Genomic DNA, 19902 nt, shown 5'->3' with positions numbered 1-19902 from the left:
GTGGAGTTTCCTGAGCACTTAGAGTTTAAAACGTTTCCTGTCTGGAGAGGAAGCGGTCTGCCAGGAAATAAGTGCTTTGGTGCTTTGTGTAGCTGTGTATCAGACCTGCACTAAGTTCAGGAGGAGTTTGGGGCCATTTTTAATTACAGAACAGCTTCAGTTTATCTCTCTTTTTAGGGTGTCTGGTGTAAGAAACTCATTCAGTCATTATTCTGGCATTTCTTTGTACCCCAGCTTTCTGCCTTGTTATCTAGCATCTATAAGTGTATAAGTGTGAATATGTAAAATATCAGATGCATTTTTGTCAACCCTTTGCTGCTTACAGAAATCAGCAATTACTGACCAAAGGTCTTTTAATGTCTCTATTTTTGAGGTATTTTGTTATCATCAGATCCTCAATTTTTGTAAGTCAGAAGAGTCCTATAACCACCCCGAAGCTGAATCAACATGATATCTCTGGAAGGGGGGAAAGGTGTAATAAAAAAGCTTCAAGCCAGTGCAATAAAGACAGCTAATAAAAATGGATTAAATGCGACGTGATGTTCTATCTCTGATCTAACTTTATCTGGTTGTTATTATTTGCTGTCAGAAACAATAAATCAAGTCAAGTCCCTTCAAAGGAGGGTCTTCAAAATGTAATTGATTTCCCGACAAGTCGTTGATGAATTCTGGTTGTGTGATCGGCAGCTCTTGGCTTTATCAGAGAGCTGCACTTCGGCTGTTGTTGCTCCTCTTCTGAGTAGCCTGCAGCGATACAGAGCCATACTCTATGCAAGAATTAATGAAACCTTATCTCTGTGCTTTACAATATTAATTTTCAGTTCATTCACCCAGGCTGTCTTCCTCTACGTTGGCACTTATCAAACTTCTCTTTAACCTCTAGGCACTTAACACAGCTGCTTAGACAGTTTGTTTGTTCTTTTTATTACTCAGAGTCTTCCTGATTCACAGGACAGGAACAGAGCTTGGGGCAATTTCTTGTATCCTGCGGATATTTTTAAAATTCCTTTTCTCTGTGTAGCACTTTATTCTGCAAACAGACACTTGGTATGTTTACTTTTTAAATTAGGGCACCTATTCAGCTTGTAATACCACTTACTGCCCCCTAATGCACCAGGAAATAAGGTAAAATTAACTGCAGAGATTAAAATACATAAAAATAAACAAATGTTTCCATGTTTCTACTCAACACTCTAGTTTTCTGCTTTAACCACATTCTTGCAAAAACTTAAGAAAGCCTTAAATGCACCTCTGCACCCTCTTCATTCATGTGGGTTTCAGACTTACACAGTGTTCTCCATCTTTCTCTCTTTTAATTTTCATCTATCTGCTTGAGATAACAAAAAATGACTCTCTGTTCCTTTTCTTTCTTTCACCTCAGGTCTTTCATAGCAGCTCTTTAACTCTTTATCTTTGACTGTTTCATCAAGGCCAAAAGCCACACCGATTAGCAGAATGTTGTTTTAGTTTGGTGTGGAGCACCTTACATAAGTGTCACATGGTCTGCTTTTCTAAGCCCACATCTAGTTGGATGAAAACACTGGTATGACAGCAGTGCCGCTCTTTTCAATAATGTAGGAGGAATATTGTCTCTCTCCCTCTCTGACACTGAAGTGGTGTTTATTTTCTGAAATAAAATTCAAAGGTTTGGGGGATTTATAAGGTTCAAGAGAGTGTAGGAGTGAAGGCAAAGAGAGACAGGAACACTTGGAAGTGGGATTATAAACTAGAGTCATATTTGTGCATTGGTAAAATTATAACGATAAGCTTACGTCAAGCATGACATCTTTAAAACCTGAAGGTTTTGTGCTTTTGAATGTGTGAAAAGATACTTTCTGCACTTATAATATCTAAAATATCTGAGCCTGGCACAATGTATTTACTCCATTTACCCTCATTATTACAGCCAAACTGACAGGGACTGTAATTAACATTGTAGGTGTCTGTATGCGTTTGTGTGTCTCCCTGTGTATGGCAGCTGATGTGCCCACAAGCACACAAATAGACATCAACAGAGCTTCATAAAGGCTCAGATGCACAAAGCAAACTATCAGAACAAAGCAGAATGCACACTGTGGTGCAGGACCATTCATAAGCATCACAAAGCAACCAGGTGAGCACAACAACCAGGACGCATGAGTGAGTCAGGTTACTGTTCAATGAAAGGTTCCTTTCCCAATATAAACTCTGAGTAGACAACAGCTTTCATTGGCTGACACACATACTTTTAGCTCTAATAATGGAAAAATATGATTTTAATTTATATTTTTTACATTCTTCTGCAGTCTCTCTGTGTCGCACAGTGAGTCACACCGTAGTCATTTAATTGTCTGCATTTCTTTTCTGCCTCTGGCGACTCCACACAGCTGTTTCATATTTACATTTGTCAGGTACTTAAAGTATCATTTGTCTTTTCGCAGCTCTTTATGAGATGAGTAGGCTGATTTTATGTCACCCCATTTTCACTTTAATAAACGTCTCAGTGAACTGATGGATTCAGGTTGCTAACCTGCATCGGACAAGGCCAAGTGCACCCTTATTGAATTAAGTCACTTGTAGAACCACCTTAAGCAATTATAACTTGAAATAATTTTTTTCTGTATGACTATCAGTCTTTCACATTGTTGAGAAGGAATGTTTTCCCACTTTTCTTTACAATGCTGCTTCAGTTTGGATTTGTTTATGCAGAGGTCTCCTAAGGTCCAGGTTTAGATTATATCTTGATTATTTTCTTTTTCAGCCATTCTGCTGTAGATTTGCTGCTGGATCATTGTCCTGTTGCATCTCCAACACAGGAAACATATTTAAAACATTTCACTCTAGAATACTTTGGTATACAGGGGAGTTTATGGTCAACGCCAAGTCCTGTGGCTACAAAAAAAAACAAACAAACCACATCACAGTGCACAGAGCTTCAATAATCACTTACCTGCTTGCTACTTTGGATAAAGTCTTAAAACTAAATTGTTTCATAATTAATGCAGCTCTAAGTAAACACCAACTGACTGCTCTTTCTCGTGCTTTGTACGTGCCCCATGCAGTGAGCCCACCCACTCAAAGTGGGATGACAGCAGGCACAATGGTGTTACTGAACCAGGTTTTAATGACTAAATTCCTCCTTATTTTTCAGGTCTGTCCTTCTACAGTCGTGTAGCAGAGAACTGTGAGGAGGTGGCACACTTTAATGAGGTCAGTATCTTTATTTGATTTGTCATACAATAACCTGTGTCAATGGTGACCAATCAGCAATTATTAAGAATCCAGAATTGGCTGATTTCACTGGCTGCAGGTTCTGTTATTGAATTGAGGTGGAAAAGGTGAAAAAAGACACATTGCTGGTAATCACTGAAATGATCACTGTAAGATTTTACATTTACAGGAATAAGGCTCTGTGTTGTTTATTAGTCATTTGATGTTAATATCTTTAAAAACAGTTTTATCCAAAACATTGACAGCTGTTTAACAAAATCTTTATTTAATTCAAATAAATTCTGGCACACTTTAAGGATGCTAGCCTTTACTTGAATTAAGTGATTCAGCTGAGTTATTCTCACTGTATTCAGTACAAGTGTACAAGCCTGCTGTGTTCGTGAGTAAGAACGTTATCCCCCAAAAGATGCCAAATGAATGTCGGGTGACATAGATAGAAATTTTGCCCTTTTTTGTACTTTGAAAATCCTGGTGTAGAGAAAAGATGGACAAAGTGCTTGACTCTATACCAGCATACAGAGTGCAAATAAAAGGTGAATACAAAGTGAAGCAATGTACATGCACAGAGTGTAAGAAACTGCTCTAAAAATAGAGGATCTATTGTTCAGTAATACCACTTCCTTTAAGAATGCAGTTGAATACTGTAAATGGAGATGCCTCAGAGGAAAACTGTTAGCAATACAAATGTACATCAAAAAGTACAGTTATAAGAAAGAAATGAAGGCCAAGGGATCAAGAGCGAAGTGCAGTAGGAAATCCACACAGAGAAAAATCCAAAGAGACAGAACAGAGGTAGGGGATATTTTGTGTGTTTCTGTATCTATACCCAATACAGTCCATGACCTGAATAGGAATTTCCTTTGTGATCCTCTACCATGAGTGTGTTGAAGTAAACAGATATGAAGGAATAGCAGAGTCACAGGAAAGGTGGCTGCACATATGGTTGAACATCAAGCCCAACATTTAGTGAATCAGTTTCATCCAAAAGCTGAATAATTGCATATTCAAAAGTATCCAGTTAAAGAGTTCAAGCATATTTATTAATAGCCACTCAGCTGCTGGAGGGGAAATTTCATTCACTCTGTAAATACTGAATACTGTGCAAAAGTCTTGAGCCACCCTTCGCTTGTTTATATTTTGCTAGGACAATGGCAAAAGGGTGCAGCGATTTATTGAGCAAACACACAAAATACACTACTATGGTCTGTCCTTCAAGCTCGGGTCCTCTACTAGAGGGCTCTGCAGGTACTTGGTGGTTGCAGCTTTTCTAGCGACCTCTTCATGGTTCCCATTTGCCTGTGGGAACCCCAGGTACTTGTAGCTGTCCTCTATGTCTGCAATGTTGCCTTCTGGTAGTTCAATCCCCTCAGTTCTGACTAAATTCCCTCTTTTTGTTATCATCCGACAACATTTCTCCAGTCCGAATGACATTCCAATACCATTACTGAATATCCTGGTGGTGTGGATCAGTGAATCGATGTCTCGTTCACTCTTGACATACAGCTTGATGTCATTCATGCACAGGCGGTGGCTGACAACTGCTCCCTCCATTCTGTAGTCGGTATCCGTAAGGCTTATATAGAAATGGGCCACCAAGACCCCACTGTTGTAATTTCTTAATGCTCATGCAGACACTTAGATAACTCCCAGCATGCCAATGCTAAGCTCTAGGCTGAAGGATCTTGCTTTAACACCTCATTACTGTTCTGATTCAAAAATTAGCAACCATTCGTGAGTGGCTCTTCCCTGCACATGGCTGACATCTCACCAAGTGGCTTTTAATCATCCTCTTCTGTTCGCTTATGGTCTATCAAGGTTAGAGAGGCGAGGCAGTGTTGAACAGTGTTGCAATTAAACTGGGCATTTCATGCTCCACTGCTTTAGTTAGGAAAAAGGTGGTTCCTTAAAAAGCCCTTCTTTCCGACTTAGAGGTTTCTTTCATTTGTAAAAGAAGGTTTCACTGTTTTACTTTAAATCTAGTAAATTGCATTATTCTGAGCAGCTGCATTGCTCTGAGCGTCTCTTTGAAAACCCAAAGGATTTACCTGCATCCCTCGGGTGGTGGTTGGTAAGTCTCTGATTTTGGTTGCTTTGAAATTCTGGGAAATATTCCCAATACTATTTCTGCAAGCTTCCATCACACTGTGAAACCAGCATTATGATGAATTCAAATGTAGACTCGTGTAAAGGAGCAGAGAGGGGAAATAAGAAAGAAATGAAGGCCAAGGGATCAAGAGCGAAGTGCAGTAGGAAATCCACACAGAGCAGAAGCCAAAGAGACAGAACAGAGGTAGGGGATAAGGAATGAAAAATGAAAAACAAACAGGAAAGCACTCTCAAATATATACAGTACCTTCCCAGAGGAGGTTTTACATCAGGCTTTCTGTTTTTTTCTCATTTTAAGCTGCTGGTTTTAACAGAGAAAAATGTTCTTCGTTTGATGGCTCACAAGCAGAGTGCTGCTTCCTTCCCTGATAACAGGGGCTTTTGTTTTCAGTCTAATCAGGAAAATGCTGAAATGACTGTACAAACTTAGCCTAGTCACACAGGCACACCCACAAACACACACAGACTCACACACACACAATCACAGACACGCGCTTTATGTGTACAGTCCCTGCAGAGGCAGCATTGTTTTTTGTATCATGATGTAAGATTAAAAAGAAGAAAACCAGACAAATGAATCCCAAAATATCTTTGACTCTGCATATAACTGGTATCAACTAAGTGGTGAGGCTGAAATGTGATTTCTTATGACAACCTCTCCCAATTCTCACATCTCAGTCTCGGAGTACTGGGGAGGTAGTTAGTGTCACTCAGCATCAATAACACGATCAAGCTTTCTATGGGATGAATTGCGCTTACAGTAGTTTCCGAGCCTGTGTGAATGTGTACCTGTGTGAAAATGTTGCAGTGTTGTGTGCTGCTGGTGGCCAGGCGTACATTTTTCCCCCAGCCCCTGGGTCCTCATCACATCCCCATCGTTGTCTTCTTCAACCTTAGCAGTAAAACATTTGCATGGCTCAGTAGGCTCTGTCCAGCCCCTGGAGTTAAGGGCCATTAGCATAGAGCTGTGTGGCTTGATGCCGGTCCATGCATAACGATAGATGCCTTTGAACTAGTATTCGGATAGACTGGATGGGGAATTCATTATTCATTATATGGTGGGGCTTTTAGCTGCAGAACACCAGGGCTAGACACAAGCAGAGCAAAGAACAGAGAGTCCTGCATGCACTGCACATCGCCACAGAGTTCAGTTTTGGCCCTGCAGATATAACAATTTTAAGTTTTCAAACAAGATGTCAAGAGATTTGAACCATGCACTATAGATAGCATACAAATAACAGAAGGGCATTAGAAGATTCATTTTGCAACAGCTTCCAGTAATTTCCTATGATTCTAAGTGTTTTTTCAGAATTTGTACTTACTGTGTTTTTTCTGTATTTTCCTTACTGATAAAATCCCAGAATGACCCCATATTATTCACACTTTCTACAAACTACACTTAAAGAATGGCAGCAACCGCTGACGCCGTTCTTGCGGATGACTGTGTTGAAGCCTCGAGTTTGGCAGTTTGTGTCATGGTCCTGGGTCGTTGACCCAGCGTTTTGTGTTTATTCTGATTTGTATTAGTTTAGGGGTTAACCTGAAGTTTGGTGTATTGTCAGCCCTACCTGTGTCTGTCCTTGGTGCTCTGTTCATGTCCCCGTGTTGTGTTGTACATCAGTCTGTTCCTGTTTTATTTTGAAGGCTCGTGTTCTGGATTTCCTGTTCTGTTCTGAAGGTCTGTGTCTGTTGTTATTGTGTTCAGCTTGTCTCCTCCGGTCCCCATGTGTATTAGGTTCAGCTGTTCTTCCCTCCTGTGTGTGATTACCTGATTACCTTGTGTGTGTATATTTAGTGGGTGTCGGTCTGTGTTCGTTGTCGGCTCGTCTGCGTTCCTCCGTGTATCTCTGCATTCATCTGTGTTTCTTGGTATCCTGGTCATTGGTCTGCGTCTCTCTGCTCCGCTCTCCGTTTTGTAAGATTTCAGGTTTGATCTTTAGTTTCTCCCAGTTTAGGTTTGTCATTACTCATGCTTCGTTGCCTGTTTTTTGCCACTGCCACCTTTGAAAATAAACGTCACTCGTATCATCAGTTTGCTGCATTTTGGGTCCTCCTTTTCCTCCACACCACACGGCTCCCTCCGCCAGCCGTGACAGTTTGGCTGTCGACATGTTTTATAGACATCACAAGCTAGAGGAGGTCTGAGTGAGAATGTGAGGACACTGCAAGCTCAGACAGCGGCAACTTGTCAACCACATGGGAACCAGGCTATAAAGTGTTCTGTTCACACCATAGTTTTCAAAGGGAACATCATGGTTTATTGAAGAAGACGTGAAACTTGTGACTGAGGATATAAACCAATCGGGCCATCCACTTTTATAGGCATTCTGACTTTTCCTTGCAGTCAGAGGAGTTCATGCTGGTTATTAGCAGAAGTGCAGGTGAACAAACTCCAACATCTTCCTTAAATTCTGATATATTTATCTACTAGCCTCCTCAGTTTGTGAGCATTTGCTTTTATAAATAAAATCACACTATTCTCATCTTTCCTGTCAGTTAATATTGTCACGGTCCGGGGCAGCGGCCGTGTGGAGAGCGGAAGGAGGACTCAAAACGCAGCACTTATTCAGGTGTGAGGGTGATTTATTGATAATATCCAATATAAAGTGGGGATGGTAAAACAGAACTAAGGATGAACTAACTGGGAGAAACTACACAAAGAAATAGCAAACCTGAGCATGAAGGGAGAACAGCAGGGAGAGCACGCAGGGGATTACACCAGGTATGAACACAGACGACGCGACGAGGAGCAGAGGAAATCACACACTATAAGTACACAAAGAGACACTGGGAAATCACACACAGGTGGGGGAAACAGCTGGACCTGATTAACCTGACGAGACAGGGGAACACTAACACCAGGGACCAACAGAGGGAGCACAAACCCAGAACCCAGTGTCTAAAATCCCAAACACAAACCATCCCAAAACAGCCATGAATAATAATGAAAGTAATAACAATAAAGAACATAAACATAAAGTCACTGAGTCATGGTCGCAGGACCATGACAAATATGATTCATAGTTTGCTGAAATGGCAGCTGTATTCAGTCTCAGCTAAAATTCTGGTCAGCCTGACCAGTCCTATGAATTTGCTGGCATATTGTGGTTCATCAAAGTGAGCAGGAGGAGACCTCAGTGAGTTTACGTCCAAGCTACTTCCTACTGCTCATAGATAATCATGTTTGGGAAGCCAGTATTCAAGTAAGGCCTATTTGTTATATGAGAGTGGAACGTATCACTGTCAGGGTGAGGTTTTTAAACTAATATACGCTATACTACGTTCATATACTGTAAGTCACCTGAGCATAAAAGACTCTTAAAACATAAGTTGAAGGATTCACTGTGATCCACCTCTGGAGATCACATTTCAGTGCTGCTTCACTTGAACACTTGACCACCAGTATTGAGTAGAAGCAGTTTCCAGAGGAGCAGACACAAGCTGGAATACTGCTGATGCTAAAAATAGATAATAAACTTCACCGGGTTTTAAGATTCAGCGTTGCTCCAGGGAGGAGCTTTCCCAACTCTCGGTATACTGAATAAATGATGACCTTAGCAGAATATTTTCTTTGCTGGTATAGAGCTGGAGGGAAGGTAAAGTGGAAATTTGAGCAATGAAAATAAAGGAAATAAAATGCATAGGTGCAAATTATTGTGTAGAAGATAATCCCAAGATTTTGTTTTGAGTGTGATTTATGCATTACATTATTTATTCATACTGGTTTTCTATGAATGAATTATAAAACTACCGGTTTAAAGAAGTGTAGGTCAACACAGAAACATAATTTTCTTTAATAACAACTGTATAGTAACAGCTGTGTAAAAAAGAGAGTTTTTATAGGACAGTTTGGATACTTTTACTGTTTTCACAGAATTTAGGAGGGTTAGTAGCTTTCAGATGCTGCTGATCAAATGCACTTGATTAACAGATAATCAACAAATGTGAGTTCATCAGCTGTGTGTCAACACAATGCCACTATGTTCCCAGGAGTGGTTGTTTCAGCAAATTAACAACAAGTTCAGACCCAGCAATGGTCAGAGAATTGGCAAGAAACCCAAGCGCGACTCTAGTCTCAGTTAGCATGTTGAATAATGAAGTTAATGAACAAATATGGGTTGTTTGCAAGGTTTGCCTTGAGAAATTCAATTAAATTCAGTTCAATTTTATTCATATAGCAGCAAATACCAAGAAAAGTTGCCTCAAGCTAGGGCTGCTCGATTATGGCAAAAATGATAATCACGATTATTTTCACTGAAATTGAGATCTCGATTATTTGACGATATTTATTTAACCCTTTAAGACCTACCATAGAACCAAGTCCGCCAGAGCTTATATATATATATTTTTTACATGCTGTAGTGCCATTTGTGGGAGCATTTCAAGTTGCTATACATCAATACAACTGTTATAGCCCATATTTTAATAATATGTATGCATTAAGTCCATAGTAACTACATTAATTGCAAAAAAGTGCAATAAACTACAAAAAAATTTAAAATCGTTTTTGGTTTTTTGTTACATATATTTCTACTTGGGGAAATTTAAGAGGCTTATCCCTCAAAACTTTAAATACAAAAAAGTTGCAAAAAATAGTTTACAACAACAGGAAATTTATTTTGAGTGTCTTCATAGTTTTATTTTGGAGATTTTTGCAAAGCTATATGTGGAAGGAAACCGTGACCGAGGACAAGCTGATGGCATAAGATGTAAGTACAACTCCTCCGGTTTCATATGCAAAACAAATTATTGCGCTAGCTTACGCGGTTCCGGTTCTACAGGGATTTAAAGGGTTAACAATAACAATGTATTGAATAATGACTTTAAAAAATAATATAAAATAGTGTGCAAATGTTTGCAATATAAAAAAATAAATGAAAAATGTAAACATCTATGTTTAGTGAACTTTGCAGTGTTGCTCTGTGGTGCAGCTATGACACCGTAGCAAAGTTTACACACTATGTCTACTTGATCCACGTCTGACTCCGCGAATCCATAATGTTTCCACACCACTGAAGTTTTTTTTACCTCTCTTTTCAACCAACGGCAGTCACTCTCCTCTCCAAATAACTTCTGCTTAGCTTTCTGAGATTTCCGAGCTTCCCTCGGGTCCTCTTAATTGTTGTGATGCGTGTTCGAAATGCAGAGAGGTGCGCTCGATTTGCCACACGGAGCAGCGCGAGAGTAAAGCACGAGGGAGGGGCTAATAATCGGCTCAGTCATTTTTAATGATCGTTGAAAGCCCAGATCGTAATCGTGATTAAAATTCGATTAAGTGAGCAGCCCTACCTCAAGGAACTTTATGTTGTAAGGTCAAGACCCTACAGTAATACAGAGAAAACCCCAACAATCACTTTATCCGCTATGAGCAAGTACTTGGCAACAGTGGGATGGAAAAAATAGACAGGAAGAAACCTCCAGCAGACCAGACTCATGGCGGTCATCCGCCATGTACTTTCTAAAATGTTAACCTTGTAAAAAACTGATTTATATTGCACTCACTATATGTCTGAGTGATAACTTTCTCCCAGTATCTTACTTAGAGAATACCTAGAAGAGAAGCTGCTCTTATATCCACAAGGGAGCCTATGCAGAAGGAGTTTGATTTGCAGAGCTACCCTCCACAAGTCAGACATATAGGGGGTAGCTCTGCATATTTGATTTAGCAGAGTTTTTACATCTCCGCTGGGGTTCATGTACCCAGAACTCAATCAGGGATCTTTTCCTTGTTAAGCAAATGCATAAAGCAGAAACATGTGATTCAGTTTATATTTACTATACTATGGTATGTTATGATGGCTTCGCTGTAGCAATAACACAACACATTTATGTTAATTATCAAAGAAGATGATTTCTTTCTCAGATTTGAGATGCTGACCTGTCATTTTTTATATAACATATCTAGATAAATATCGGATAAATGTGCACTGAATGAACACAGAGAAGGATTTCTGTTGTTGCAAAGAAGGAGAACAAAAAAACTGCACTTCAGCGAAAAGAAAGTTTTTACTTGAGGCGTGAGTGCTATCTCTTAGCACAAGAGCATCTATTTTTAAAGAGTTGTGAAGCCCTTTACTTGACAAGTGTGTGGTCAATTATTTCTGCACCATCTGGTTTCCAGCAGCAGAAACTAGAGAACGGAGAGCAGTTTTATCAGAGTCCAGCTTGACAACAAAATAAGACTTTAGTGAATTAACTAGATAACATTCTCTTAGGTGGCTTCAAAGCTATTCAATTTCAAGAGAAAAGGAAGGCTTGAATTCATGACTGAGCAATCCACTTGTCTCTCGCAGGGCTAGTAATATTTTCAGTAACAGTTTTCAATTCAGTGTTACTAATGAAGACAGTCAGCTCAGTAATATTTAAGACAGAAAACAGCATTAACAGGAATTCCTGCAGCATGTTTTCAGCCTACCACAATCACTGATAAATATGCACAAATCCTGGTTGAATGAACTGTTCTGACTGAATTAATGTCACCATGTCTTCAGCCATGGCATTGTATTTGACACATGCTATAAATTAGACTGAGATCAATGTAGAAACACTGAAGCATGCAGAGAAAGTGACATACGAGCTGAAGAGGAAGTGAAAACTGGGATGGACAGTTGAATTGGAAAAAGTAAATTGAGCCCAGGTTTGTGGTGATGAGGAGGGCATGTAAGCAGAGTGCTGTCAGTGATTTCAACAAGATCGAGTTTCTAAGCAGAACCGGCTTATCAGAGATGCTGTTTCATCTGTACACACACATACGCACACAAACACACACATTACCAGCTCAGTATCATGGCAAAGCAACAAAAAATTAGACAATGTGTATTATGTTCATGTGCGTGGACACAAACTGCCCTTTTGTAGTGGGAGTCAGTGCAATTAGTAATGACTACCAGTGTACTTCAGCTGGAAGTATGATTTTTATTGTCATTCCAACACATATATTTGCACGAGTCGAAGCAAAATTGTAATTGGGTGCAATTAAAAGGCAACAAGAATGAGAACATGAAAGAGCAACATGTACACAAACTAGGAACAGACAGCTTGAGCTCATTCACACTGTCATTTAGAATAAATAAGAAAATATGAAGAATAAACAAGAAGCACTCCAGAAGCTCAAACCTCTGCCAAAGCAGCTCACTCTCTGGGCAACATTTAATTTTAATGGGGCAGTTACGTATTTTGTACACCTTCATTCATTTTATATACTCTCAATTATAAAAATATATCATTTCTTTGTTCTTTTTACTTTAAGAAGTTTGTAGTGCAGTAAAAATCATGTTGCTATAACGAACAAAGGCAGCTTAATTTTAAGCACTTGTGTAAATTTATTTTACCTTGAGGACGAGACCAGAGGTTAAAAGTCATGTGATGTTAAGAATTCCTGTATATCACTCAATAAATACCAATATCTTGTCAATACAAACAACACAGTAAAAACATTTTTAAATAGCTCTGTCTAGCATTATTATCACTTTGACCATCAGATCAATCTACTCACCTTTAGGAGAGGTCAGAGGTCAAGTCTAATATGATATTTTAAATCTTTATAAAGTGCTTTTTACATGTTAACAACATAATTACTAATTACGTAGACAGTGTCTACGTAATTAGGCTTTTTTCAGTTTTTGACCTATATATTAAGGTCAATCATTAAGTTGACCTTAAAGACCTGTGGTGGGTGCAAGCCAGATTTTAATGGATTGCTAACACGACCCCATGACCTCTACACTCCTACAAAGTTTTATCAGAGTTCATTCAAAACTTCTCGAGCTATTGTGTTTACAGACAGAATGCCACGCACCCACACAAATGCTACCAAATACAGAAGCTCTTTGTCAGAGGTAATAAGAAAATTTAAGGTACAGTGGATAGTGCAAATGCAAGATGTTTCTCATGTTTTTGACCTTTATCTGGCAGCAGCAGACTACAGAGCACCACCAGAGTTCAACAATCTGACAGCAGAGGCTGTTCCTGAGTCTGGTGGTTCTGCACTGCAGCCTCATGTCAAGCCTCTTGCATCTGCTTGTATAGATGTGTGGTGGTGCAAAAATAGGTTCAGAACTAAGCCCCCAAGTCCAACACGCCTCAGCCTCCTGAGAAAGTAGTGATGCTGATGTACCTTCTTAACTGGGAAGGGAGTGTTATGGCTCCAGGTGAAGTCCGCAGAAAGATGTTCTACAGAAAAGTAAAATGTTTCTGAGCCTAAGCATAACTAAGCAACCTCTAAGGCAGCTTTGAGCTCTAATTTGGTGAATAAACCGAACCAGACAGTGATTGCAAATAAATGCCTACAGCAAATAATTAAAAACAGCAAATGAAAGTCTTTTTGTTCTCATCACTGCCATTAAAGAGTAATCTGCTGCATTACTTGTTGAAAAAAAAATCCTAATAATAAGAAACTAATTTTTAAGTATATGCTAACATTTAAATGGTAAATGTACTGATTTGTATATAATGATTTTCTGTTCCTCTGGAGCAGTCAAAGCTTTTTATACAATATGCCTCATTTACCCATTGGACCATTCATACAAGCGCTTTTCTATGCTTTTTCTGACTAAATTCTTCCTATTTAACATGCACAATTTGTGGTTCAGTATCAGGGATCAAACCACAAATGTTCCATTTAGTAGATGACCTGCCCAATTTTCTAATTTATAGTCAACTGTGGTGACTGTAGCTCAGGAGCTAGACCGGGTCGTGTACTAATCAGAATCATCAGTTGGTGGTTTAGTTTTACTCAGCATGGTTGTGAAGATAACCATGTGTTCCACAATGATAACACATTTATTTGATAAAAATGAATTAAAATCACGCTGGACAGTAAAGAAAGAAAGATGATAATAGAAAAAGCTGAGCAGTGAAATTTATTGTTAAGTTTCTGTATGTTGGTGAAGTGAAGTTCTAGCATTGAGGGATGAACTCATGCAGAGGTGGACTCACACTGGCACATCAGAAAAACTTCAATGCTATAGCATGTGGATGCAGCTGGTGCATATGTAGCCTGCTGGTAATGGAGCTGCAATCTTTTTGCAGTCTCCCTTTATCTCCTTTACCCTTTAAGGATAAAGCCTGAAGAATCAAAGTTTTGACGACTACAACATCATAAGGTTGTAAGAAGCCTGCGAGTTTGACCTGACTTTACAAGCTGTAAGAAGAATTTTCCTACTGTCAGTGCAGTGCACGTCTTTAAAAAATATTTTGTTCGTAATTAATAATGGAGGTGTTTTCATTTTCTGTGTCTGTGGCAACAGTCATGAGATATAAAAGGATGGTGAGTGGAGGGAAAACTGAGGTCATCCATTTGTTCACCATGATGCTAGAGCGTGGGTTCACAGCAGTAATGGCTTTTCCTCAGCTTCGCATTTAGCCGCTCTGATAGGGCGCTGTGGTCTCAAGGCTTGTGGTTAGTGACATCAGTTCTGTCACTTTTAATGAGCGGCCTCACTCTGGCAATTAGGCGTTGTACAATGCAGGGGGTTGGGCGTGGGAGTCTGGGAATAGTAGTAGTGTAGTATTCAGGCAAGCTCAGAAAAGAATGGAGCAGATCTAAAATAAGATTAGTGTTCGTTTGCCTTTTTAAAAGCATCATTGCAGCGGTTGCTTCTCCAGTTACTCTCACATATTCCTAGATTCACATAATCAGTGATGCATTTTGATAAAGCAAGCCAGCCTGAATGGTAGAGTAGGCGCATTGCAGCAGTTACATCAGTCAGTGTTTGAAGCACAGTGACTACTGACACTTGAAGGTCGAGTTTGTATAACTGGAAAACTTTACAATCCATAACACTGTCTGACTACACATTGTTAGTGTTCTTTTTTACTAATATAACTTTTTGGCTAATTCTGGCTGACTGTACAGGGGCTTAATTGACATCAAAACATTAATACAGAATACATATTAGCACAGGTTTAACCCTTGTATGGTGTTCGGGTCTGTGAGACCCGTTTTCAGTTTTTTTCAAAAGAAAAATGAAACAATTAATTATTTTTTCAACCTGAAATTCATTGGCTTTGGCTTATTTTCTGTGAAGAACATAAATCCGAACTAATTTTCAATGACCTCATACTGTACCTCCCCCCACGCATTTACATTACATACAAGGTGTTCGGGTCCACTGGACCCAGGTCTAATAAAAGTGTTGAAAGTGTAGGTCATGTGTTCCCACACTCTGTCTTCCTCCTTTCTGGTGCTGCTGATAGTGTTTTCTTCCCCTCCTGCACAAAGTTGCAGCATTGTTGAAAATTCAACTATCAACACCGTCTGCTCTTACATTCCCACACATTTTACCCTCTTTCTTGAGGGATCCAAATTTTATTTTCTCATACCCTGTCCCACCTGCAAATTAGGGGCATAATACTATAAATAAGACTTTGCCAGTGTGGTTCTTTATCACAACTGATCAAGATGGCAAAAGATTATCTGCTGCGAGGGCCATCCAGTTGATTTTGGAAGAGAGAGGGGCTTCGGATGATGATGTTGACAAAGAGGTTTCAGAATATTTCACATTTCTGAAAATTCAGAGTCTGACAGTGACTTTGAAGAAGAGGATGAAGTTGAGCACCATTTAGTAACAAAACGAAGACGAGTACCCCATCTGCAGCCAGCTCCAGGACCAGAACAAGCCCACCAGTCAGCAAGTGAAGAAATATGGATGTCAATAACTGGTGAAATCGAATGGTGTTCTTGCCCAAGAAATGAGCCACCCTGCAGAGCTGTTACTGTGATAAGCCAGGGCCAACACGGCTGACAGTTACTCATGTGCAGGACATCAAGTCTTCATTTGAGCTTTTCATCCCAGATTCCATCCAGAAATTTTTTCTGGATTGCAGTAATCTAGAAGGTGGAAGGAGATTGACCAAATTCATCTAAGAACCCCAAAGGCCTACTTTGGGGTTCTTATCCTTGCAGGAGTTTTCAGGTCCAAAGGGGAATCCAAAGAATCCCTGTGGGGTGCAGAAACCGGCAAGAACCTTTCCGTGCATCAATGTCTCTGGAAAACTTCCACAAAATTTCCAGGATTATCCATTTTGATAACCGAGACGACAGACCAGCTCGACGGCAGAGAGACAAGCTAGCTGCCATCAGGACAGTGTGGGATAAGTGGGTGCACCACCTCCCCTGTTTTACAACCCTGGGCCTAATGTCACCATTGATGAGCAGCTGATCCCATTTAGTTGTGAAACATATTGCTTCACGTGTAAATGTGTTGTGTCTTTCCACTCACTCCACTTGATTATAACTGATTTATTTTTTTATAACATTTTATATAAAAAAAAAAGAATCGAGAAGCACTTTAATTCATAAATGTGATCTAACAAAGGTAAAGAGAAAAAATTAACCATGTTTGCTGTTCATATGGCTTGTAATTGGGATGAAGTAAACATCTGTTCAGTAATTTAACATAAAATTGTTTGATAGTGTTAATTTGGAAAGCCAAAACTCTAGCGGGTCCACCAGACCCATGAACACTGGCTGAGTAACAAAAATATGAACACCACACAAGGGTTAAATAATAGTATCTATCATGGCTGCATTCCCTGAAAGTAAGGCAAACCAAGGGTTGTGGTGTTTTGTGCATACCAATACATTATTGTAGCTCACAGAGATGTGAGTGTTATTTTTCCACTTTGAGAAGTCCAAATGTCTTCTGGAAATTCTGTGAAAAGGCTCTTTTTAGCCCATCGGAGAAGGAAAATAAGTGTTAAGAATAAAATGAATGATGGCTACACTCTATTCAAATTTCCTTAAAGCCATGACAGTGTGACAGAGTTGCGATGAATCGTTGTAGAGCCTATGACGTAACCTATATAAGTGTCTGGCGCTGCAGGCCAGCCTTCTTCTGTGTAGCATTAATTACCTTGTGCTGATGTCCTGGTGATTTACATGCAGTGCCAGGCAAAACAAATAAAATCCTGGCACTTTTTTTTCTTCTGGTCGTCTCTTTGATGAGAGACCAGAGGCAAATATATTTGTCCCTCATCTCTTCGCATCCATTCTGACATGCTTCGCAATTCCCCTTCAGGAATTTGACATCTGTTATACTGAGGCTAATTCTTTATGTCGAAGCTATGACTGTTATACTCACTGATTCATTCAAGAACTGCATTGAAAAAATAGCAGGAAACTCACAGAATAACTAGTGTTACACCGGTGCACATCAGGTTACAGAGTAGGTTTATGTTGTAGGGTTTCACGGGGATTTGCGGTTACGTACCTATGCTGAAGATTCAGCAAAGAGTAAAAATCAACTGTGATCATATCAACTGATCCCTGAAGCTTTTTTACTGGTTCATGAAAAGCCAGTTACCATTTACCATTAATAATTAACAAGAACTTTTTTAAAAACATGAAACATCTACTGTAGCTAAGGAAACGGAATGTTTTTTAGAGAAGAAAGCTTTGCTAAACAAAGTGTGCATTATTCTGTTGACTAAAGTTTTGATTTTGTCACCACTGTGTGTCAGTTTTTTCCACGGCCAGATGTGTTAACATCTGTGGGATCTTTGCCAGGATGTTCACTTTATTGTAACTTTGTTGCCTCTTCTTTCTCGGTCAGAAAGTCTTCACTTTTTCAGAGTGGTCTTGTACACTCACCATGCACTTCATTGAGTACAGCTGATCTATTAGCTGATCACAAAGCAGCAACTCAGGGCATTTAGGCAAGCAGACAAAGGTGATTTAAGTGACTTTGACTATGACATGTTGTTGGTGCCAAATGGGCTGGTCTGAGCTCCCCAGAGTTCAGAGAAAAAGGTCTTAAAAAGAGAAAATATGTAGTGAGGGGTAGTTCTCTGGGTGAAAATGCCTTGTTGATGCCAGAGGTCGGAGAAGAATGGCCAGACTGCTTTGTTCTGACAGGAAGGCTACAGATATTGGGCAATAGAAGATTAGTAAAACATTGCCTGGTCTGATGAGTCTTGAATTCTGTTGTGACGCTGGGATAGTGGTACCAAAATTTGCCATAAGTAACATGAAACCTTGTAACAACAAATTTACCGGCAGCTTTTGTTGGGGGTGAACATGAGCAGGGAGTCTAATACCTGCAAATCTTCAGTAGGTTGTTTTCTTTTAAGTATGTTTAATTTTAATATTTTATTGCCCTGAGCCTGAAAAAGTAAAATTAAACATTTGGCTAAATCACAATTGTCACATAATCACATTATTTATTCATGCCTCTTTTACATTTTAAATAAATAGAGCTAAGTAAAGAAAATTGCAGTGCATGCAATCTACCTAGCAGGGTGAAGCACAAAAAGGGAATCTTCTTTGTCTTGTATATAATATCAACGTTTTTTCATTAAATAAAAAGCATAGATTGAAAATTGAAAAACTGGTGCTCCTTTAAGGCTTAATTTTGAGTTTAATTTTGCATAGCATAACCAGAAATTGCTCTGTTTGCAGACACTTGTTTACAACTGAAGCCCACCAAGCTTTTCCACTTTCCCACCTCTCATTTTGTTTATCTGTCCTGTGCAGGTATTTAAACCACTGTAAGCATTTTGTCTGTCACGGTGGCTACAAAAGCCTCAGGCAGCATAAGCAGCTTAAGCTTTCTTGTTGTGGATTCCTGTCTGTGTTATTTTAGCAATAAGTTGTTCTGAATAGTATACCAAAGCAACATAACAGACATGACAATGCTATAAACAGATGTTTAAAGGTGGTGCGTGTCAAAAAAATAGTAGGAAAACAGGAAATGTTTACAAGCACTTAGACATATAACACGCATGTTTGTATTGAGTTTACATTCACTGATTAAAATTTGTGCTTCTCTGACTCTTGGGAAATTAATATGGCTGCCCAATCTCCCTGGTGTTGTATAAACAATTCCTAATCACACAGTGGTGTGTATCATTTGACTTGAAGTGTGTGTGTTATGCAGTGGTGTGTGTGTATAGGGCATTAGCTGTGTGCGCTGTCATTTGTGCACCATTAACACCATGCTGGGGCCTCCTTTTCGCACTCTCGGCTGTTCAAACATGCCGGAGGAGATTCGGTATTAAATGAGATGTGGCGCGGCTGTATTAGCCACTACCTCAGACAACGACTGTCACTTCAGGATGTTTTCAGGCTTTGAGGGTGGTGGGAAAGAAGGGGCAGTACTAGCTTCTTCTGACTGAAACCTGGGAACACAGGCTGCAGATCCTGAAGGTTGAGTATGCATGGACTGATGTTAATGCACACTTACAGGCCTGGCCACAGATCCTTGAAGGTCTAACAGTAGCAGGTGGAAACCACGGGATTCGCTAATGGGACGGTCTTGATGGATCTCTTGTCTGACAGCCTGCAGTGTTCTCCTAAGTCAGAGGCCCATATCAGCAAGGGGCGAATTACTTTTAAATCACCTGTGCAACATTTATCCCTGTGCCCTTGTGAAGACTCTTTCCCGTCATATTGTACAGCAAGAGGCTTAGAGGTGATTTACTGAATGTGAATCAACACCTGTATGTATGATGGGGCTAAATTTATAACTTACATTTGTTTCTTTTATCTTCTGGTCTCGCCCTGTCATAGTTAATCAACACAGGTGGAGTGAGTAATGCATCACAATTGGATGTCATACTTTATTAATGGAAGCAGTAAAAGCCAAT

The 19902-nt window shown here is 39.6% G+C and overlaps 1 protein-coding gene across 4 annotated transcripts in view; it reads left to right on the top strand.

Annotated features, from left to right (window-relative positions):
* The window catches only part of otofa (otoferlin a), a 94924-nt gene that overhangs the window by 1742 nt on the left and 73280 nt on the right, over positions 1–19902 (top strand). For all 4 annotated transcript variants that reach the window (XM_085373367.1, XM_085373366.1, XM_085373369.1 and 1 more), the window contains exon 2: positions 3131–3189. In XM_085373367.1, coding sequence (XP_085229493.1) covers positions 3131–3189 — 59 coding nt within the window. The remainder of the gene's footprint in view (positions 1–3130; positions 3190–19902) is intronic.

The sequence above is a fragment of the Diplotaxodon limnothrissa genome, linkage group LG15 (genome assembly GCF_057381915.1).
Source record: "Diplotaxodon limnothrissa isolate DT_005_m linkage group LG15, D_limnothrissa_male_GT1.1, whole genome shotgun sequence".
NCBI lineage: Eukaryota > Metazoa > Chordata > Actinopteri > Cichliformes > Cichlidae > Diplotaxodon > Diplotaxodon limnothrissa.
The sequence above is the reverse complement of the archived record's forward strand: the minus strand, read 5'-3'. Positions and strand labels throughout refer to the sequence as shown.